Source organism: Gymnoscopelus microlampas (genome assembly GCF_963454915.1).
Source record: "Gymnoscopelus microlampas genome assembly, chromosome: 13".
In the NCBI taxonomy this organism is placed as follows: domain Eukaryota; kingdom Metazoa; phylum Chordata; class Actinopteri; order Myctophiformes; family Myctophidae; genus Gymnoscopelus; species Gymnoscopelus microlampas.
In genome coordinates this window covers 48,378,450-48,402,138 of record NC_139950.1, presented here as the reverse complement: position 1 = coordinate 48,402,138, position 23,689 = coordinate 48,378,450, and the positions used below count along the sequence as shown (strand labels likewise).

Below are 23,689 nucleotides of genomic sequence, written 5' to 3'. Positions count from 1 at the left end.
TAACAACAATAGAATAATGACAGAAAACGTTAAAAGATTTAAAGAAAGAGTGCAAGAAGAGCAAACAGAGAATAAAAAGAGCATCATCAAATCAAACGTTGTGTACACCACCAGCATTATTCTTCAGTAGCTGCCACCTAACTTTGTGTAAACAACTTCACAGTATATTCTATATACAGCAGATTAGTAATGTTGATGGAATATGAAGAATCGGACGGCTCCGTCTTGATCACTTGACTAAAGAGATTATGTGTACCGATGTGCATGATGTATGGACAAAATATGTAGGAGTAAAAGAAAAATCACACCCTGTGTGAAGGAAGCGGTGCCTTTGTTGAGCCCCGTATTGATGTTGTCATCAATATTTGTTTATGGGACAGACACACCCGGACAGACACACGGACACCCGGACACACGGACACACAGACAAAGTCAGATATAGAGCGGTTGGCACCGCTAAAAATCACACCCAGTGTGAAGTGATATTTATGAGTTATTAATTTCATCATGCATCTCGGTAGCCAATCACAGCACGTCCTGCGAAGTGACGTGCTTACATTTTTTACATTATTAAGTTAATTTCATCATGTGTCTCGCTAGCCAATGCGAGACACATGACAGCACGTCCTGCAAAGCTTAGCCTATGGGCGTGTTTTCCGCTGCATGGCGTCACAGCGAAAGACAAATTTTCACGACGGAAAGAAAAACTTTCACCACGGATGGGTCCTAAACCCTCTTATAGGAGCGGTTGCAGCGCTCAAAAAAAGGGGTTTGCACTCGGTGCCGCGCTATGAGCTTGTATATCTGCTATTTGGGCGACGCACACTGATACGACGCACACTGATACCGGTTGTGTTAACAAACGATCGGACGAGCGATATTAATGGATAAACATTTTCTGTGACACGTTGAAAAGGTAAAACAAAGCGAGAATCGCTGGCAGTGGGCGAACGCAGCCAGAAATAAGTCTGGCAGTGAATGAGTTAATGGATTAAAGAAGAACAGGGACACGCAAAACATCACAAACCAATCAACCAACCAGGCGGTTCCGTCACGTCACTGTTCTGACCTGCCATGGTGATGTCACTGCCAGTCTTGTCAGAGCTGAAAGGTGATTGGCTGGAAGCCTTCCTCACCAACTGGCCACCAATAGCGGAGCTTCCTAGGCCGTCGATATCTAGAGAGAAAAAGACACGTTATGGAAATTAAAGGATGTGTCTGTGTGTGTGCGTGTGTGCGTGCGTGTGCGTGTGTGTATGTGTGTACCTGTAACCATGGTGATGAGGGGCAGACAGTGCTGGTCGGGACAGTTCCAGTACCCAGCCTCTCCCAGGAGGTTCCTGTCCAGAACCTGTTGGTGCAGCTCCTCTATCCAGGTCTGGGACAGCAGCACCAGCAGACCACTGCTCTGGACCACGCCCACAAACTCCTTCTGAACATCCAATAACACATTTGAAATATTCATTTATGTCCATTGTATTTATGAAGTACAAGATGTACAAAGGACATAAACACTGCCAGTGCAGTCAGATAATGGGGAAACAGCCAGTTACAAAGCGCATGTAAGGCAGAGCATTGTTACATACAAAACAAAAGATGGCATACTTGTCGAACACAGCGGACAACAATCATGGGTAAAGGAAACAGCGCCTCCTCTAAATTGAGCGGCTTCCTATAATAGCTGATATTGAGCAGTACCTTGCTAATTGTTTAGCCCTCCTTTTGTTGAGGCCGGCCATTTGCAGGCCCCTCACAACCAACTTGTGCACGTGTCCTAGACCAGTGGTTCTCAAACTTTTAAATTTCAAGGACACCCCTTAACTCTGACAGTGTACAAATGGAACCAAATGGACCCGTGAGGGTCCATTTGGTTCCATTTGTATACTGTCAGAGTTACAGACTTGTACGGGTCATTTTAGAACCCCATCAAGGAACCCTGAGAGCCCCTGGAACCCACTTTGAGAACCACTGTCCTAGACTACCAAAGATAAAAAACAAAATTCTACATCTGTAGCCTAGCTGAGAGATGGTCTGCTCTAGCTGATGATATTTTAACACTTTGGTTATGGAAGGCTTCCTCTAAGCTGTAATCAAAAGTACAGACGACCTCGAGAATGAACACCTCCCTATGGTTTTCATTAACAACAATGACATCAGGGGTGTGAGCTGAAATGTTAGAGAACACAGAATCATCGTTACACAGGCTAAACATGCTCGGCTTCTCAGTAGAATGCTTATGCAGCATGATGGAGGACCTGAAAATAGAAGTGTGATATCTTTTGATATCAAATCCACTATTCTGTCATGGCTACTTATGTAGAGTCCCCTGTGTACATGGCACCCATTTAACACGCAAGCACACACGCACGCACGCGCACACGCACACACACACACACACACACACACACTTACATTAACCACTCTCTGAGGAAAACTTTAGCCAAAAATAGCAGACAGAGCTACAAGCTCACACCGCCTCGCGCTACGAGGCATTGTGAGCTTGTAGATCGGCTATTTTTGGCAAAGAGATATAGGTGTAGAGGGAAAAAAGAGCAGACCAAGTTTTTTTTTAAATATTTTTTTTACAATAAGTAGTGGGGGGTCCCTGCTTCATCGCTCTCTCGGCTGGGGGGGTCCTTGGCCTGACAGACAAACGTTGAAGACCCCTGCCCTATCCACTGTGTTATTTACCAGGCTGCCACCAGGGGGCAGCGTTCTGCGGCGGTAGAAGTCACAGCAGCAGAGTTTGAGGTTGAGAAGAAGAGCGTAATACGACACCAGGTACAGACCGTCAGCGTTCATCAGCGACTGACAGCCCACGTTGGCCTCCGACCCCGATGACATCATACCTCCTAGAGACAGAGAGAGAGAGAGAAGAGATGCATTATAATGCATTAAAATGCACTTATAAGTCATTAAACACGTGTTATAAATGTTTATAATTATGCATAACATCTTACAGCACATTGACCCCTCCAGAAAAATGCAATTCTGCGATCGCATAATTTACCGCATAATCAGCAAAATGGGGCATAATTATGCGGGGGTAACGCTTTCCGCATATTTCGTTACTTTTCGCATGTTTAAATATTTCGCATATTGCCGCATGTTTCAGAACTTTTCGCATATATTGCAACTTCCCGCAATTTCACCGCATAAAATTGCTAAAAAAAAAAAACGCATATTTCATCGCATAATCAAGAGTTTTAGCCCACGTTTTTCTGGAGGGTCTAATTATAACTACCAGGTAACACTATACTTAAAGGGATAGTTCACCCAAAAAGGGCACAAAGGAGACTCTGTGTGTGCCCAAAAACTGATCAGGTTGACTCACCAGCTTGCAGTCCAGAGCAGAACGCTGAGGAGAAGCTCTGCAGCGATAGGTCCACCTGCTGCGTGCCGCCGTCACCGCCGCCGCCGGCCCCGGCCAATCCCAGGAGCCGCGGAAGCAGCGCCGCCAGCGATTGGACGAAGAGCCTGGCGCTCTGCTGGTCCGCCTCCTGGTGACGCAGGAGCTTGAGTGACAGGGCCGCCGCGCGCAGCGACCTCTGACCTATAGGGGTGGGAACCATTATGGATTGTTTTAACGGTACGAGGGAAATAATCACGTTTTTTTTCACGATGATCACAACAGAGAAAAGTAGTCCATAGATAGAAATCCCATTCATTCAGCCCCCTTTAACAGACCACTGTTTCCCAAACAGTGGCTCAGGACCCATATGTGGGTCGTGGACCAATGGGTCTGAAGTAAATACCCTTTTTTTTATTGTATTATCATTCCAAAAGATTTTCACAAGATTCCCCCCAAAAAATAAAAAACGGTTAAAAAGTTAACACATCGGGTGCCAAACACGGTCTGAACCGTGTGTTTACATAGTGGCGGTTCCGAAGCTTCGGTGCCGAACACGGTCTGAACCGTGATTTCAGTCTTTTTGTTTTTTTCGTTTTTCTCCGCGCGGGCGGGGCTAGAGCAGCTCTGGGAGCACCCATTGTAATCCTGCGAAGGAAGTGCCAGATCGCTCACCGGAAACACATTTTTTTCCCCCATCCGCTTCCTGTCTATTTCTTACTTTGAAACGCCTATATCTCCGAATCTGTTTCCTGTGGGGAAAAACGGTCATGCGCGATCCCCCCCCCGTTGTAACCCGCGAGGGGAATGTTATGGTTCCAGCCTGTAGCCAGACTCATGGCACAACATGAATCGATGCTTTTTTTTGCGTGGATTTGCTTGTAACGCACGCGGAAAGTTTAAACAGCAAAGCGCAGTCAATGGGGAGAATGCTGGCACCCACGGTAAGTTGTTATGAAAAAATGCTGGCACCCGATGTGTTAAAAACAAATGCATACGTTTTTCTAAAGAATTCCATAAAATAAAATAGAAAAAACATGAATTAGAAGGAAACAACACGTCGCAAGCTTGTAGATCGTCTATTTTCACTAGTTTGTCCCGGGGAGACTTTCTCGAGCTAAAAAGTTTGGGAACCTCCACATCCCGACTCTGACCTGGACAGTTGCGTCTCGACGCCATCTTCTCCCTCAGACCCCTCCCCCTCCTCCTCCTCTCCCCTCCCCCGTGCTCCTCTTCGTCATCGTCGTCGTCGTCATCGTCGTCTTCGTCTTCGTCCGCCAGCGAGCCGTTGTCAGAGCCGTTGTCAGAGCCCATGTCCGACACGTCTGAGCGACCAGAGTCCTTCTCTGCTGCTATGGAGTACTGATCACATGAGTCAAACTCTGTACGAGACAGGTCCTGCTCTTCAATACTGAGAGAGAGACACAGAGATAGAGAGAGAGAGAGAGAGAGAGAGAGAGAGAGAGAGAGAGAGAGAGAGAGAGAGAGAGAGAGAGAGAGAGAGACAGATAGATACAGAGAGAGAGAGAGAGAGAGAGAGAGAGAGAGAAGTACAGCACTTGAGTAAATATACTTAGTTACTTTCAGTGTTGGGCAAGTTATTTTTAAAAAGTAACTAGTTATAGTTATTAGTTACTGCTCCAAAAATGTAATTTCGTTACTTTACTAGTTACTAAATTATGAAAGTAACTAGTAACTAGTTACTTTACTTTACTTTTTTTTTTAAATAAGAAAAAATGTATAAAATAAAATAAGAATATATATATTATTTCCAAATGATTTTGATAGGCTATACATTAAAAAACGTTTATTTGTTTCTTCTTCTTTAGAAATATTTTCTTTCACATCAGGATGTAATGATCATTACACTCAAAGCAATACAATAACCCTTACCCACCTATCTCCCACACTCCCTCCCCAGTCAGTTATCAGTTTGAATGAATTTGATGTCATTTGCATATAGATGTGAGTGGCCTTAATTTAACTGACAAAACCTTTTTTTTATTTTAAAATAAAAAACCTCTCACACTTATGCCAGTGTACTGTATTACACACACACACACACACACACACACACACACACACACACACACACACACACACACACACACACACACACACACACACACACACACACACACACACACACACACACACACACACACACACACACACAAAGAGAGAGTTTTAGTGTTGCTCTGTGGCACCGTGAGAGAAAAGACCATTGTAGTCATTATGAAACGTAGTGGAACAATTAAAGGAGAAATCCGGTCATTTTAAGTGTTATGTTTGATGTGTGTCAAATCACTTACCAACGTATAAATGAAAATCGCGTAACTCCACAGAGCCCCCTATTGACCCCCACCGTTGGCATTATAAGAGGATATAGAATAGCCCAAATTCGCCTATTTTAACCAATGCAAAGTCTGTTTTTTTGCTTCTAGTACTCATTGTTGAGTCCCATGATAATGTAACAGGCGCTAAAACTCCCGACAAGCTAACGGCTAATAACAGAACGAGCTAATGCTGGTTGCTGGTTTCTCTCCCGACCTGGCAACCTGGGGCTGCCATGCAGAGAGATAAGCAGCCCCAGCGTTAGCTCGTTTGTTATTAGCCGTTAGCTTGTCGGGAGTTTTAGCGCCTGTTACATTATCATGGGACTCAACAATGAGTACTAGAAGCAAAAAAACAGACTTTGCATTGGTTAAAATAGGCGAATTTGGGCTATTCTATATCCTCTTATAATGCCAACGGTGGGGGTCAATAGGGGGCTCTGTGGAGTTACGCGATTTTCATTTATACGTTGGTAAGTGATTTGACACACATCAAACATAACACTTAAAATGACCGGATTTCTCCTTTAAACGTCTTTCTGCACTGTAGTGGCCCTGCTGCTTTCACTGCTATTTTGCTGACTAGTTCTCTGAAGGCAACAAACTCAACCGTTGCGATGGGAAGCATGTCCTCCTCAACAACATACCTGCCAATCAATCTGTTTAGTTGAGTCTGGGTGACATGCTGTGGCGTTCGTTTTTTGGCTCCATCTAGATCACTGCTGGTGGAGTCTTCTTTGGCGACTAGTTTTATATTATAACCCCATGTACTTTAGTTAGGTGCTTCAGGAGATTAGCATTGCTGTTACTCGATGTGGACAATGTTTTCTGTCACTGCAATGTCGTTAGCGCCCTTTACACACACACACACACACACACACACACACACACACACACACACACACACACACACACACACACACACACACACACACACACACACACACACACACACACACACACACACACACACACACACACACACTCCATACCTGAAGTTGTCACTGTATCTGGAGCCTTCGTGATGTGAGCGCGCTCTGCTCTCCACAGACAGGAAGTTGGTGATGTCAGGGAAGACCAGGGCGTGGCTTCTCTGGACCACGTCGGGAGGAACGCCCCCTCTCTCTACAAACTCCGCCTCCCGCACACCTACACACACACACACAGACACATTTCAATGTTTTTTTTGTAAATAAAAAATAACAGAGAAGTTAGCCAATCCACAAGCTCACAATGCGTCACAATGTGAGCTTGTAGATCTATAGGCTATTCTCACAATTTTAGCTTTTGGTCTTCGTCACCGTTGTGTGACGAAGTATATGATGTCTCGCTAGAGGCCCGGAAGGCTGGTGTAGCAGCCCGGCAGCGGGTTCGAGTCCCGTTCCCGACGATCATTGCTGTGTGTCTCTCCCCATCTCTCTCAGCCTGTTTCCTGTCTGTCTCTACTTGACAACTATAAACAAAGGCCAAAAAAGCCCCCAAAAATATATTCAAAATATTCAAACAATGATAATAATAATGTCTCGCTAGGGAGCGTCTCACCAGCCAACACACAGATGGACGCTTGTACTTCTGCTATTTTTGAGCATTTTCAAAAAATCTTGAAAGTGTTTGGAGAATGTTGAATAATTTAGCATTTTTTAAACACAAATCTTCTCTTCTGGTGGGGAGGGGAATTATCTCTGCTTCCGCGGAGAAGAAAAAATGTCAACGCGATAGGGCAAGGTATTGCCTACAACCTCTCGATCGATATGTATCACGATACAGAGGCCACGATACCACATATGTAACGCGATACACGTTGATTTTTAATAAAAACCGTGTGACGATACGATTATCATCGATAATCGATTCATTGAACCCATCCCTACAACGTTACCCCGCGTTCGCTTGTTATAGGCTGTTTAATATAGCATGTCTCGTCAAAAATGCAGCGTAAAACCAGGGAGGCGAGAAAAGGCGTTTTTTTCCAAATCGAATAACAAGGAACTGAATGGTGGAAGAAATCTTGCGATCACGTGATCTCCTGGATTTGTGTGTGACTGAGCATTAAATAGTCACTCATGTATTAGCGGACAGCGCCATCTAGTGTAAAACCACTGAAAACTAAAAATCTGGTCATTCTCGTCATTGGCAGTCAAAGTGACTGAAGAAAAGGTTTGAGAGCCACTGACCTCCTCCAAGGTGAGGCTGGCTGTCAGAGGAGGAAGGGGAGGTGAGCCGATCTCCTCCTACTCCCCCTCCCCCCTCCTCTTCCTCACCCCCCGGCCCCTCCCCCCCCTCCGCGTCCAGGGAGGTGTGGCCTGTCTCCGTGGTGATGCTGATGCTGATGTCGGGGCTGCGCTCTGCGCCGCCGCCGCCGGCGGCCATGTTGGAGGAGGAGGAGGTGGAGGGGCAGGCGGGGGAGTAGCCGGGGTCCCACGGAGCGTGCTCGGACGACAGGACACGCCTCTGCCAGCGAAACTCCTCCTCGTTCACCTCCGCCGAGTCACGCGGCGCCGCCGGCGGCTCCGCCCCCTCCTTCAGATCGTCCAATCGTCTGAGGAGCAGGCGGACCTGTGTGTGAGGGGGGGGGGGGGGGGGGGTAAGAAGTGCAACTCGTTAATGTTTTTGTTTCTTACTTGTGAAGTGGACCACTGACACACACACACACACACACACACACACACACACACAGAGGGCATTTTAGAACCGAAGGGGACGCGCACAAAAATATTTTTCTCATTTTTTTTCTGGGTTTGTTACTTTTTGAGTTTTTTTTGTTACTTTAATTCGGTACAAAAAAATGTACTCCATGAAGTGTAGATGTGGGATTTTATCTTTTTAGCCGCATGCTGAAAAGCATAGCGGCTCTATATTCAGTCTGACTCTGACCCGACAGATTTCCGACATGTATTAGACACTTTTTTTGCGTGATTGGCTGTCGTTTAAGCCAATGGGATACTTTCCCATACTCTGCACGGGCGCCCTCGTCCTCCCAAGCTATGGGACTAGACACGCCTCTCTCAGTGGATTCGTCTGAGCGCTAGCCGAATTTGGCTAATAGTTAGCTTGTATGCTTGTATGATGTTACTAACTGTTTTTAGCCAAACGCGGTAATGTCCAATCTCCATTAGTTCTCGACGCAAGTTGCGTTATTAATCCCGTAATTTTCATGTATTGTACATCCCAAAATCAAATGTATTAACCATGTGAGAGAGAGTAAAAAAAAAAGCGATTCTGGGCGAGGTAAACAGAACACTCGCCCCAAAACACACTCACCCCCATTCATTTCGCGGACAGAGGCCGCCGGATTAGACCCGGGCGAGTGTATTTGGGGACGAGCGTTCTTGTAATCCATTGCCGCATATGTAGCCATGGTTCACATTCATGTTTCAGGGCTACTGCCTACCGCATGATGCATCCATATCAAGGGCCCTTTTAATACAAAAACCCACGGCAATTTCGGTCTACAGTACACCAGCCTTCAACAATAGTGTACATTCAGTGGTCAGGTTCGTTCAGAAATCAATTGAAGAACGCAGGAGCGAGTTTTCCATATATAGCAAGCCACGCGCGAGAACGTGCATACACGCAGTACACTACACATGTGTCGTTGTTAGGGTTGCCAACCGTCCCGTAAAATACGGAATCGTCCCGTAATTGAAAACTAAAAGACGCGTTCCGTATTGAACTGATACGGGACGCACTTTGTCCCGTATTTAAGGTCGGGGAATCAATTTGTTTTTTTATTTGCATGACAGGGCGATTTATGAGCTGCCCTGTCTCTCTGCTGTGTGTGTTACTGGGAGAGTGGGAGCGCACTCGCAGTGAGTCAGTGTTGCCAAGTATAGTGAGAGAAATGAGCCAGGCGACCTACAAAAACAGGGCAAAAACAAGGAAAAAACAAGGCAGAATTTGTCCACAAGTTGCAGGAAATAAGCAGACTTGGCACCGCTGGCTATAATGCCATTGTCTGGGAGTGTGCTCAGCAGCTCATTGGCTCATTACTCAAAACACGACCAATGACGATAGCGCTTTCACGTTGCTAAGATACCTTCTGTGCGAGCCGGAGCTGTGCCTTGTAGACAGCGTCAGTGGAGATGTTTGGAGCAAAGCAAACTGTAAACTTTTTAAAGTAGCCTATGTCGGCGTATGTTTTCTGTGGTCCATGGTGGACTGGCTGACATCAGACAAACAGCATGCCTCAGGAGAACAACATACCAAAAATATAAGAACCCAAGCACAAGTGTCACAGTTCTTCATGAATGAAACATCTCCTGAGATCGATTCTGTATGGGATATTACATATTATTTATCTATCTATCTATCTAGTATTTCTATTTACCTGCCCTGGCAGCCTACATATTGGCTGCTGATGTGGGCATAGTCTAGGCTATTTCAGTAGACTAATATGGTTGATTGTTTATTAATGTTGTGTTTTTAAAGTCTACTAAATAAACATGTATTTAATATATATTAATCAATATAATTAAATAGTGTGCCCGTTTAACACATTGACTGCCAGAGTTTTTTCAGAACAGTCTGTAGCCTCTGCCAGGGTTTTGCCATGATTTTGGTACCTGTTCGCGTAGCCACAGATTTTTTTCCTCCAGTATGATTGATCCCCAGATGGTTTCTAATCACAGATGAGATTCAGGTGTGGTTTCACAAATGTCAACGAGGTCATTTTGACCTCGTTGACATGTGTTGTTTGATGTTTCAATATAGCTCAAAACCAGTAGTTTTAAACCAAAAAACAAAGTGAATTGTTTGTCCGTTTGAATTTTAACATTGAAGTGAATGGAGCAGCAAATCTTCAAACATTTTTAGCTCCTAATCTGTTCGTAATTCGACAAGGGTTGAAATTATAAAAAAATTCAAAAAAAAAATAATTTTTTTTTTTCCTTTTTTTCAAAGACGTATATATACGTCTTTGGCGGACAACAGCTGATTATTAAAAGACGTATATATACGTCTTTGGCAGCTAAGTAGTTAAAGAATAACTCTTATATATATTAATCAATATCATTAAGACTCGAGAGAGAGAGGCAGAGAAATGCAGACGATGCATCTCATTGCACAGAGGTGCGTGAGCAAGATAAGGATTTAACTTAATTTTAATCAGCACAGTGTAAGCACAGTGTAAGTTAATGTCCGCTGCCGTCAGCGCCATCTTCATAATAGATAAATATATATTCAGAACAGAATAATAATATTAAAAATATTTAATAAAACAAAAAATCGAAAATCTTCTTTTCTTTTTTTTCGGGTTTTGGGACATGATGGCAATAGTCGGGTTCGGGCCGAGCCCCGGGCCGGCCCAGTCGGGCCCAGTTAGGGCCGAGCCTTCATTTTCAGGCCCGTTGAGAACTCTATAAATGATTAGTAGCCTTAAAGCTACTATTTGAATACTATTATTATTTTGCCTATACTGTGTGGCTCACTGTGCATCACTCTGATTGCATCTTTCATTCATTCTGCAACGTGTTAATTGTCCATCACCTGACAACCATTAGCTGTCTTTTGTCATCTTCATTTCTTTATAGTTAAATGTTGTGTTGTTGACAAGATTGGGGCCAAAAAAGCCTGGCGCATGCGGCTTTATTATGACTTGTCATTCTTGTTTTATTTTTCTTCTTTCTTCATCCTAAAGTTCCAACTGAGTATGTTCAAACGCCCCCGCCCCTCCTGCGTCCCTGCGCGCGCACGCACGCACGCACGCACGCACGCACGCACGAAGCGAACACAGAGCGAACACGGTCTGAACCGTGTTTTCACAGAGTAGAGCATTGGTGCCGAACACGGTCTGAACCGTGTTTGGTGTCATTTTTTTGTCGTTGTTTTTTTCCACACGGGAGGGGCTGGAGCAGTTCCGGGATCACCCGTGGTGATTCTGAGAAGGATAGGCCAGATGGTTCATCGTGTCAAAAAAAAAAGGCACCCATCCGCTTCTCCTTCTCTAAAACCCCTATAACTCCGAAACTTTTTACGCTGGGGAAAACGACTCATTTTGTATGCACGATCGCTCCGCCATTGTTACTCGCATAAGAGATCGTTCCAGGTGTTAGCCAGGACCATCGGGCAAAATGGAGGCATGCTTTTTTTTCTACATGGAATGCACGTCGTGGAATCTACAGCTTAAACAGCGCTGTGCAGCTCAACGGTGAGATTTCTGGCACCGAACGTAATCTGTTATTATAAAATGCTGGCACCAAATGTGTTAAAAATGACAGCAGCAGAAAAACGCCTATAAAAGAGAAATGGTTGTTTTATGGTAAAAATAAATAAATAAAAGAATAAGAAAAGACTCAGGTAAGGGTTAGGATTAGACATTTAGAGGGTTGGGAGTTATACCAGATCTATACCAGTATGGTTGCATTCCTGTGTCAAGCACCAAAAATAACAGATCTACAAGTGAATTGGCCCTTTGACAACTTCACCCATTTTTGACCCCGCTTCATATAAGTGGTCCTTAAAAGAGCGCGCGTGTGTGTGTGTGTGTGTGTGTGTGTGTGTGTGTGTGTGTGTGTGTGTGTGTGTGTGTGTGTGTGTGTGCGCGTGCGCGTGCGTGTGCGTGTGTGTGTGTGTGTGTGTGTGTGTGTGAACCCACCTGCTCAGCCTGCAGACCTCTCCCCTGGGACAGCTCATCCAGAGCTGCCAGCAGAGCACAAGCACAGGAGACAGAGGAATAACAGGCCTCTACACCTCCTTTAAGACAGGCCTCTGTCATCCCATCCATCACCCTGAGAGAGGACATTACATTACATTACATTACATTACATTACATTACATTACAGTCATTTAGCAGACGCTTTTATCCAAAACGACTTAGAATAAGTGCATTCAAGTAGGGAACGAAACTACTAATCACCAGAAGCATTAAGTGCATTCTCTTCTAAAACAAGCAACTAAGAGTATACATAGCGCTAAAGTAACCTATTCATATTAGTATTAGTAGTAGGGGTGCCGATATTTCACGATACGATACACAATATTGGGCTCACGATATCGATACGATATATAGGGATGGAGCTCGTTAATTTTTATTGATAATGAGCACCTTATCGAACCTGCTTATCGAACCGAGCTTTTATCGAGCCCACTATCGATCTTTTTCTATTGTTAAGAAAAAAGACGTGAGGCGAAAAATTCTGAACAGAACCGGTATCTTTTTTTATTGGCCAGTTGTGACAGTGAGTTTGTGGCTGACCACTATCTAAAATTAAATGAAGATGACAAAAGTTAAAAATATTTTTGCCTATCATTAAAACAACCATTCATATAATGTGCAATAAGTGTTAAAGGACAACTTTGTTTTTTTACAACCAAGGTTTATATTTTAGCTTGTAATTAAAGTAAATAAATGATGAGTGTAATTTTTTTTTCATTTACTGCTTTCTATAGTTTTAGCATTTTTTGCGATATTTTTTACAGTGGGCGGGGGCATTCTGTCCGGTGGCTAAATATGCCTTTTTTACACAATAAAAAAGGTCCGGCTGTCTGAGATGGCCAGATGTGAGTTATTGGGGGCTAGAAGAGCTACTGTAAATAATAATAAAGAAAACGCCGGGTTAATGTGTTAAAAAAATGCATATTTAGCCACCGGACAGAATGCCCCCGCCCACTGTGAAAACACTGTAAAAAAAGATTGTGAAAATTGCTAAAACTATAGAAAGCAGTAAATTTAAAAATTTTAACACTCATCTTTTATTTACTTTAATTACAATCTAAAACATAAACATTGGTTGTAAAAAAACAAAGTTGTCCTTTAAATGGCTTTATATTATGAATAGTACTGTAATAATTACTATAAAATCTCCATGTCTCTTCAACTTTTTATAAACAAAAAATGCATAGTTATTTTTTCTATTCTTTTTTCTTTGTTTTAACCAAAATATATCACGTGCACTACATTTTACTAGGGCATTCAAATACAGTACTTTTCTAACAGATAGAAGGCAAGTGACCTTTTTACTTTTGGAAAATAATATTGAAGAAACGGTTAATGTGTGTACTGTCACTTTAAAAGCGCAATGTATACTTCATCGTACGACGGTGTCACGCACCAAACATGGCCGATCTCCAAGCTCACACTGCGTCTGTTCGCACCACGTTGTGAGCTTGTAGATCTGCCATTTTCGGCAACGATAGACTGAGGGACGGACAGCGCTGTTTGGCACAACTTGCAGCTATCAATACACTTTTAGACCAACATGTTTGTGCCAGCGTGGGTGATTACATTTATTTCTTGATCGCCTCTTGTTTTGATAGTTTAGACATGACGTCATGGGTCGCTACACTCGATAACAGGCTCGACAAGCCTAAAGCTTATCGAAAACCGGGTCTCGATAAATTCATGCCCGGGTATATAATGGACCCGGTTTTCGAGCTCCATCCCTAACGATATATGTGTGCAACTAAGTACAACTCAGGCTTCAGGGTTAGGATTCAAAATGGCCAAAACCGCGTCCGGAATGATTTCAATTTATCGGACATCTGATAAAAATAACAGATATAATTATTTTAATTCATGAATGAAAATAATATTATTATTATTGTTATTATTATTCATTTTTAAACGCCAAAACGATACATATCGTCACGAAAACGTATCGCGATATATCACGGGACGATATATTGGCACACCCCTAATTAGTAGTTTTTATTGCTGTTAAAGCAATAAAAAACATGGATAACAGACTGCTGCTATTAACCTCTTAAACCCCTGTTATCTTAGAGAACTGGACTGTGAGTTATAACTGTACTTAGACCACTTCTTCCGTCTACACCAAGTGCCTTCGTCAAAAATAGTTGATGTACAATCTCACAATGTAGATCTGCTATTATTGGCTAATGTTCCCCCCAGAATATGGATGCTGGGGTTGAGAAGAGAACAGACCTGTTGCTATGAATACCAGACCGTTGCTATTAAGAACAGACCCGTTGCTATGGATGACAGACCGCTGCTATGGATGACAGACCGCTGCTATGGATGACAGACCGCAGCTATGGATAACAGAGCTCTAGTTATGACTGTATTACGTTGTCAGATGTAAAGTTGACGTACAGTTTGAGCAGGTCCAGGTGAGACTTCCTCCTGGAGAAGGAGCGTTTCCTGTTGTCAGGCTCAGAGGCACACGGTCCCACCAGATCAAACAACCTCTGAGGACTGGCCAGGATCTAACACACACGCACACACACACACACACACACACACACACACACACACACACACACACACACACACACACACACACACACACACACACACACACACACACACACACACACACACACACACACACACACACACGTATTAGGGCTCAGGGTTGAAGTTGAAGTTGAACTGGATTTGTACTCGTTGTGTGCCTGTGTCTTGCACCAACAATAACAGATCTACAAGCCCAACGGGTTGCAGCATGTGATGATGCGTTGTAAGCTTGTAGACACCGGTGTGCAACTAAGTACCACTCAGGCTTCAGGCTTGGGGTTAAAAATGGCCGAAACATAAAAAAAAACACATATATTGATGTGCTATTTCAACACACGGGCCACATTCTGAGAGCTTCTCAAGTGAGCGCCGGGGGGGAAGGGGTAGTTAGGGGTATGGTGTTGGGGTGGGGGAACCTACCAGTGTTGATTTTGACAGCAGTTTTTTATTCAATTTTAATCAAATTCCATTTACTTTTAGTCATATTTTAGTCACCTGAAATGTTTTACTATTGATTTAGTCGACTAAACATCATAAGGTTATAGTCGACTAAATCTACAGTTGATTTAGTCGACTAAAATGTATTTTGGCGGTGCCTTGATGTCGTCGTAATTTATTTATTTATTTTTATTTTATTTATTTGTATAGCACCTTTCATGACATGAAATGCAGCGCAAAGTGCTTTACAGAGCAAGAATACAGTTACAGTTACAACCAATTTAACAATAAAGCAAACAAAAAATAAAATAAAATAAAAGCAAAAGCATAAAACATTAAAATAGGCAATACAGTGAGGACTTAAAAATCAACCAAAGAGTCAGCTAAAAGCAAGAGTGAAGAAATAGGTCTTGAGCTGTGCTTTAAAGCTATCGACAGAGGCTGCCTGTTTTAGGTGTAATGGGAGTTTATTCCACACTGTTGGTCCGTAAAAGCAGAATGCTGCTTCACCGTATTTTTTATATGTCATTTTAGGCACCTCGAGTAGGTCAGCACTTGAAGACCTGAGGGTCCGGTTTGGATCATGTCTCTCTAGGCAGTCATAGAGGTAGGAAGGTGCCAGACCATTTAGAGCTTTATAAACTATTAAAAGAATTTTAAAATCAATCCTAAAAACAACCGGGAGCCAGTGTAGTGAAGCTAGTACTGGAGTGATATGTTCTCTCATTCTAGTTTTAGTTAAAATTCTGGCTGCCGCATTTTGAACAAGTTGTAATCTGTCAGTTGTTTTCTTAGGCAGGCCAGAGTAGAGTGCATTGCAGTAATCAAGCCGAGAGAAAACAAAAGCGTGGATCAGCGTTTTTGCGTCGTCTAACGACAAATAGTCTCTAATTCGCGCAATATTTCTAAGATGAAAGAAAGCAATCTTGGTGACATGATTAATGTGTGCATTAAAATTCAATTCAGAGTCGATAATAACCCCCAGGTTCTTTACTGTGGTGTTACTTTCTACAGCCAGGTTACCAAGTCTACTTATTATTAATTCTCTCTGCTCACTGGAGCCAATTATGAGAATTTCTGTTTTATCCTCATTTAGCTTAAGAAAGTTCTCACTCATCCAGCATTTTATACTGGACAGACAGGTCAACAATGGGTCTAGAGCGCAGGGGTCGTCTGGAGCTACCGAAAGATACAGCTGGGTATCATCAGCATAGAAATGGAAGTTCACTCCGTGATCGGCGATGAGTTCTCCCAGTGGTAGTATATACAGGGAGAACAATAAGGGACCCAGAATTGAGCCCTGTGGAATACCAGAACAGATGTCATGTTTGTCTGAGTCAAAATTAGCTAGGCTGACAAAATAGCTTCTGCCTGTTAGGTAAGAGTAAAACCAAGACAAGGCTGTGCCTGACAAACCAATCCAGTACTCCATGCGTTGTAGTAGAATTTTGTGATCAATCGTGTCAAAAGCAGCGGTTAAGTCAAGGAGTAGGAGAACAGATATATTTTTGTTGTCAGCGGACACCCTAAGATCATTAATTACTTTTACAAGTGCTGTTTCTGTGCTATGACCTTTCCTGAAGCCAGATTGGAATTTGTTATGAACCTTATTGTTCTGTAGGAACACATCCAGTTGATGAAAGATAGTTTTTTCTAAGACCTTTCCCAGAAATGGCAGATTAGAGATTGGTCTATAATTACCCAGCACCAATGGATCAAGGTTGTGTTTCTTGAGTAACGGCCTGACTACAGCCGTTTTCAGTGAGTCTGGAAAGACGCCTGAAAGTAGAGAGCTGTTTACAATTCTTAGGATATCTCCAATCACGCTGTCTAAAACCCCTTTGAGAAACGGGGTGGGTATTGCATCCAGTGAACAAGATGATGATGTCATCTGTGATATAGTTTTACGGAGTTCCTCTTCATTAATTGTGCAGAAAGATAATAGACTTCCTCTGGAGTGATCTACGTTTTTGCACCATGCACCATTTGCAGCATTTGCAGTGCTAGCAGCAGCATTCATAATACCAGCTCGAATGCTAAAAATTTTGTTTGCAAAAAAGGACGCAAACTCATCACACTTAGCTTTAGAAGCAGGGAGCGACTCCTTGTAAGCCTGGGGGGGGTTTAAGAGATGTTCAATGGTAGAGAATAAGACTCTGGCATTTTGCTTGTTGTCATTGATAATGCCTGAAAAATATGCTTGCCTTGCCAATCGCAGTGCTTTGTTATAGGCCACTGTTGACTTCTTAAAAATCTCTAGGTGGACAGTGAGTTTGTTTTTTCTCCAAATTCGCTCAGCTCTACGACATTCTTTCTTGAGTGAGCGCATGTGCTCGTTGATCCAGGGTGTTACTCTAGAATTAAGTTTCTTTTTAGTTTTCATAGGAGCCACTATGTCGAGAGCTGACTCTAATTTGAGATTAAAATGTTGAACCATATCATTCACTGAGGGAGCATCAAGTAGGGTGGGCACCTGCACACACGCCAGATGACGAGGAAACTCGTTTGCTGCAGATGAGCTAAAAAAACGTTTTTTTATAGTATATTCTGTATTGTTTTTCCTTAGATCAAAGACAGTTATATTAAACACAATAAATAGTGGTCTGTTAGTTCGGGCTTATCAATAATACTGTCAACAGTGATATTCAAACCTTTAGTGATCACCAAGTCCAGGGTGTGGCCATGTTTATGTGTTGGCCCAACAACATGTTGAATAAAGTCAAAATTGTGCAGTAACTGTAGGAAACCCATAGCCACAACATCTGAAACAATGTCAACATACAAATTAGCATCTCCAGTAATCAGAGTTCTGTCATAATTAGTGGAACAGATAGATAAAAGTTCTGATATTTCTGTTAGAAATAAGGCTTTGCTGCACTTTGGAGGTCGATACATACTAATCATAAGCACAGACGATTGACTCTCCAATATGTAATGGCTGATTTTACACTTGGTTGCACGCTGAAAATAGCCGATCTACAAGCTCACAACGCGGCTATTTTCAGAGTGCAACACCAGAGCGCAACCAAACATAAATTGACTTGTCTTTTAGTTCTACTGGATCTCGTCTCCACTCGTCCCTCACTAACATTTTAGTCTAGTTTTTATTTGTTGACAAAATTGTCAATTATATTTAGTCTTAGTTTTGGTCATGGTAGCTTACTTTTGATTCGTTTTTATTTCGTTTTCGTCAGTGAAAAAAAGGTAGTCGACGAACATTTTTCATCATAGTTTTAGTTGACGAAAACAACCCTGGTACCTACCTCCTTCATGATGCGTATGGCCTCGGTGCGGTGTTGGGGTGGGGGGTACAGCAGTATGCGGTGGTAGAGGGACTGGAGGACGGGTTTCATGGAGTCCACACAGCCCACCAGGCGGACCAGCTCTGCCGCCACGTAGCACACGGTCCGCACTACCGCCGCCGACCTGGCGGGGGCGCTGGAGGAGCAACCCGACCCCCGGCCCTGGTCGGACACTCCCGTGGTAGTAGAGGAAGAAGAAGAAGAATCCACGTCCTGGCTGAGACCTGGGGAAATGTTTTACATCAACAGTTACATTAAAACTGTAAACCAGCGGTTACAAAACAGGGGGTCCCCAGATGATTAGCTTAATGTGCAACATTGTTTTTTCACTCAACAGTAAACAAAGGAGAATTTTTGCCCTTCCTACCTTGATTTGAGGTTGTGAAGTCATGATGAGAGTGATCCTGGACCCCCAGTTCATAACAAGCTAAGTTCTCCAGAAATAATTGTTTCTTGTATATATCTGTAGTAGTTAGACCCTCCAGAAAAACGCAACGAAGATTTTGCGATGAAATAAGCGGGGGGGTTTTGCAATTTTATAAAGTGAAATTGCGGGAAGTTGCGAAATATGCGGAAATGCGAAATAAGCAATATGCGAAATATGCAATATGCGAAAAGTTGCGAAAAATGCGAAATATGCGATGCGATGCGCATATTATGAGATGTGATGCGCATATTATGCGATGCGATGCGCATATTATGAGATGTGATGCGCATATTATGAGATGTGATGCGCATATTATGAGATGCGATGCGCATATTATGAGATGCGATGCGCATATTATGAGATGCGATGCGCATATTATGAGATGCGATGCGCATATTATGAGATGCGATGCGCATATTATGAGATGCGATGCGCATATTATGAGATGCGATGCGCATATTATGAGATGCGATGCGCATATTATGCGATGCGATGCGCATATTATATTATGAGATGTGATGCGCATATTATATTATGAGATGTGATGCGCATATTATGCGATGCGATGCGCATATTATGAGATGTGATGCGCATATTATGCGTTGTGATGCGCATATTATGAGATGTGATGCGCATATTATGAGATGTGATGCGCATATTATGGGATGCGATGCGCATATTATGGGATGCGATGCGCATATTAGGGGATGCGATGCGCATATTATGAGATGTGATGCGCATATTATGCGTTGTGATGCGCATATTATGAGATGTGATGCGCATATTATGAGATGTGATGCGCATATTATGGGATGCGATGCGCATATTATGAGATGTGATGCGCATATTATAAGGATAAGGATAATTCCTTTTAACAGGTTGTTCATGAAAGTCCTTGCGGTCTTGTTTCCAATGAGAACCTGTGAGCAATTAGGGGTTAAGAGTCTTGCTCAGGGACAAATTTCATTTCATCGACACATATGCTGATATGGCCTGGAATCGAACCTGGGGCAACCAGGGCCTCTGGCTCCCTAGGCGGGCTCACTAACCACTCAGCTATGGCCGCCCCTTATGAGATGTGATGCGCATATTATGCGATGCGATGCGCATATTATGAGATGTGATGCGCATATTATGCGTTGTGATGCGCATATTATGAGATGTGATGCGCATATTATGAGATGTGATGCGCATATTATGGGATGCGATGCGCATATTATGGGATGCGATGCGCATATTAGGGGATGTGATGCGCATATTATGCGTTGTGATGCGCATATTATGAGATGTGATGCGCATATTATGAGATGTGATGCGCATATTATGGGATGCGATGCGCATATTATGAGATGTGATGCGCATATTATGCGATGCGATGCGCATATTATGAGATGTGATGCGCATATTATGAGATGTGATGCGCATATTATGCGTTGTGATGCGCATATTATGAGATGTGATGCGCATATTATGCGATGCGATGCGCATATTATGAGATGTGATGCGCATATTATGAGATGTGATGCGCATATTATGAGATGCGATGCGCATATTATGAGATGCGATGCGCATATTATGAGATGCGATGCGCATATTATGAGATGCGATGCGCATATTATGAGATGCGATGCGCATATTATGAGATGCGATGCGCATATTATGAGATGTGATGCGCATATTATGAGATGCGATGCGCATATTATGCGATGCGATGCGCATATTATATTATGAGATGTGATGCGCATATTATATTATGAGATGTGATGCGCATATTATGCGATGCGATGCGCATATTATGAGATGTGATGCGCATATTATGCGTTGTGATGCGCATATTATGAGATGTGATGCGCATATTATGAGATGTGATGCGCATATTATGGGATGCGATGCGCATATTATGGGATGCGATGCGCATATTAGGGGATGCGATGCGCATATTATGAGATGTGATGCGCATATTATGCGTTGTGATGCGCATATTATGAGATGTGATGCGCATATTATGAGATGTGATGCGCATATTATGGGATGCGATGCGCATATTATGAGATGTGATGCGCATATTATGGGATGCGATGCGCATATTATGGGATGCGATGCGCATATTAGGGGATGTGATGCGCATATTATGCGTTGTGATGCGCATATTATGCGTTGTGATGCGCATATTATGAGATGTGATGCGCATATTATGAGATGTGATGCGCATATTATGGGATGCGATGCGCATATTATGGGATGCGATGCGCATATTAGGGGATGTGATGCGCATATTATGCGTTGTGATGCGCATATTATGAGATGTGATGCGCATATTATGAGATGTGATGCGCATATTATGGGATGCGATGCGCATATTATGAGATGTGATGCGCATATTATGCGATGCGATGCGCATATTATGAGATGTGATGCGCATATTATGAGATGTGATGCGCATATTATGCGTTGTGATGCGCATATTATGAGATGTGATGCGCATATTATGCGATGCGATGCGCATATTATGAGATGTGATGCGCATATTATGAGATGCGATGCGCATATTATGAGATGCGATGCGCATATTATGAGATGCGATGCGCATATTATGAGATGCGATGCGCATATTATGAGATGCGATGCGCATATTATGAGATGCGATGCGCATATTATGAGATGTGATGCGCATATTATGAGATGCGATGCGCATATTATGCGATGCGATGCGCATATTATATTATGAGATGTGATGCGCATATTATATTATGAGATGTGATGCGCATATTATGCGATGCGATGCGCATATTATGAGATGTGATGCGCATATTATGCGTTGTGATGCGCATATTATGAGATGTGATGCGCATATTATGAGATGTGATGCGCATATTATGGGATGCGATGCGCATATTATGGGATGCGATGCGCATATTAGGGGATGCGATGCGCATATTATGAGATGTGATGCGCATATTATGCGTTGTGATGCGCATATTATGAGATGTGATGCGCATATTATGAGATGTGATGCGCATATTATGGGATGCGATGCGCATATTATGAGATGTGATGCGCATATTATAAGGATAAGGATAATTCCTTTTAACAGGTTGTTCATGAAAGTCCTTGCGGTCTTGTTTCCAATGAGAACCTGTGAGCAATTAGGGGTTAAGAGTCTTGCTCAGGGACAAATTTCATTTCATCGACACATATGCTGATATGGCCTGGAATCGAACCTGGGGCAACCAGGGCCTCTGGCTCCCTAGGCGGGCTCACTAACCACTCAGCTATGGCCGCCCCTTATGAGATGTGATGCGCATATTATGCGATGCGATGCGCATATTATGAGATGTGATGCGCATATTATGCGTTGTGATGCGCATATTATGAGATGTGATGCGCATATTATGAGATGTGATGCGCATATTATGGGATGCGATGCGCATATTATGGGATGCGATGCGCATATTAGGGGATGTGATGCGCATATTATGCGTTGTGATGCGCATATTATGAGATGTGATGCGCATATTATGAGATGTGATGCGCATATTATGGGATGCGATGCGCATATTATGAGATGTGATGCGCATATTATGCGATGCGATGCGCATATTATGAGATGTGATGTGCATATTATGAGATGTGATGCGCATATTATGCGTTGTGATGCGCATATTATGAGATGTGATGCGCATATTATGCGATGCGATGCGCATATTATGAGATGTGATGCGCATATTATGGGATGCGATGCGCATATTAGGGGATGCAATGAGCATATTATGCGATGCAATGCAGCCTTTTAGAAAAAAATGCATAACGTTACCCCCGCATAATTATGCGCCATTTTGCTGATTATGCGGTAAATTCTGCGATCGCATAATCACATTTTTCTGGAGGGTCTATGTAGCGTGTGGTCCATCTGATGTCACCGCTATGCTATTGCTACATGGGTGCCGCCATTGTTGTTTACATATCTGTTTTACAGAAATCACGTTTTAAATCTCGTCTCGCGATACTTCCGTCCGCCATTCTGGAGACTGGAGGGCATAGCTCGTTGTGAACTAGGGGTTCATCACGGGGAGATCGACTCTCATCATGACTTAACAACCTCAAATCAAGGTAAAAATTCTCCTTTAAGAAAGAGGCAAACACCAGACTGTAATTATTATAACCTACAGAATCTACAATGTACACAGAGAGTCATTCACTTTCACTCTGTGCCCACCTGGACTGTATGCGCTGGTGCGCCGTTCTCTCTCCATCGCCCCCGTGTGGCCGTGGTGGGAGCTGATGGTTTTGTCATTGACGGGGTTTCCCATGAGCACCACCAGGGACGGACACAGCTGCTTCCTGTTTGAGAGGAAACACTGTATGTTTAATGGATGGAAAGAAAAAAAGAAAGAAAGAAAGAAAGAAAGAAAGAAAGAAAGAAAGAAAGAAAGAAAGAAAGAAAGAAAGAAAGAAGAGAACGTATTACCATATAAGGTCAGTGAAGGCTCTGGACAGGTGCATTGTGGGAGGACAGCTGCTCAGCATAGACAGAATACATTCCAGATAGAGGAGCTGTAGGAGCTGATTATCACTGCCACACGCACACACGCACACGCACACGCACACACACACACACACACACACACACACACACACACACACACA

The 23,689-nt window shown here is 43.1% G+C and overlaps 1 protein-coding gene across 1 annotated transcript in view; it reads right to left on the bottom strand.

Moving 5' to 3' along the window:
* The window catches only part of arfgef3 (ARFGEF family member 3), an 88,286-nt gene that overhangs the window by 45,753 nt on the left and 18,844 nt on the right, over positions 1-23,689 (bottom strand). Inside the window, exons 9-21 of the mRNA XM_084076174.1 lie at positions 23,511-23,615; positions 23,259-23,383; positions 18,577-18,839; positions 14,732-14,844; positions 12,275-12,407; positions 7,944-8,238; positions 7,857-7,913; positions 6,675-6,831; positions 4,591-4,760; positions 3,335-3,553; positions 2,692-2,852; positions 1,267-1,432; positions 1,070-1,177 (exon numbers count right to left, since the gene is read on the bottom strand). Of these exons, the coding sequence (XP_083932300.1) occupies positions 1,070-1,177; positions 1,267-1,432; positions 2,692-2,852; positions 3,335-3,553; positions 4,591-4,760; positions 6,675-6,831; positions 7,857-7,913; positions 7,944-8,238; positions 12,275-12,407; positions 14,732-14,844; positions 18,577-18,839; positions 23,259-23,383; positions 23,511-23,615 (2,072 nt within the window). The remainder of the gene's footprint in view (positions 1-1,069; positions 1,178-1,266; positions 1,433-2,691; positions 2,853-3,334; positions 3,554-4,590; positions 4,761-6,674; positions 6,832-7,856; positions 7,914-7,943; positions 8,239-12,274; positions 12,408-14,731; positions 14,845-18,576; positions 18,840-23,258; positions 23,384-23,510; positions 23,616-23,689) is intronic.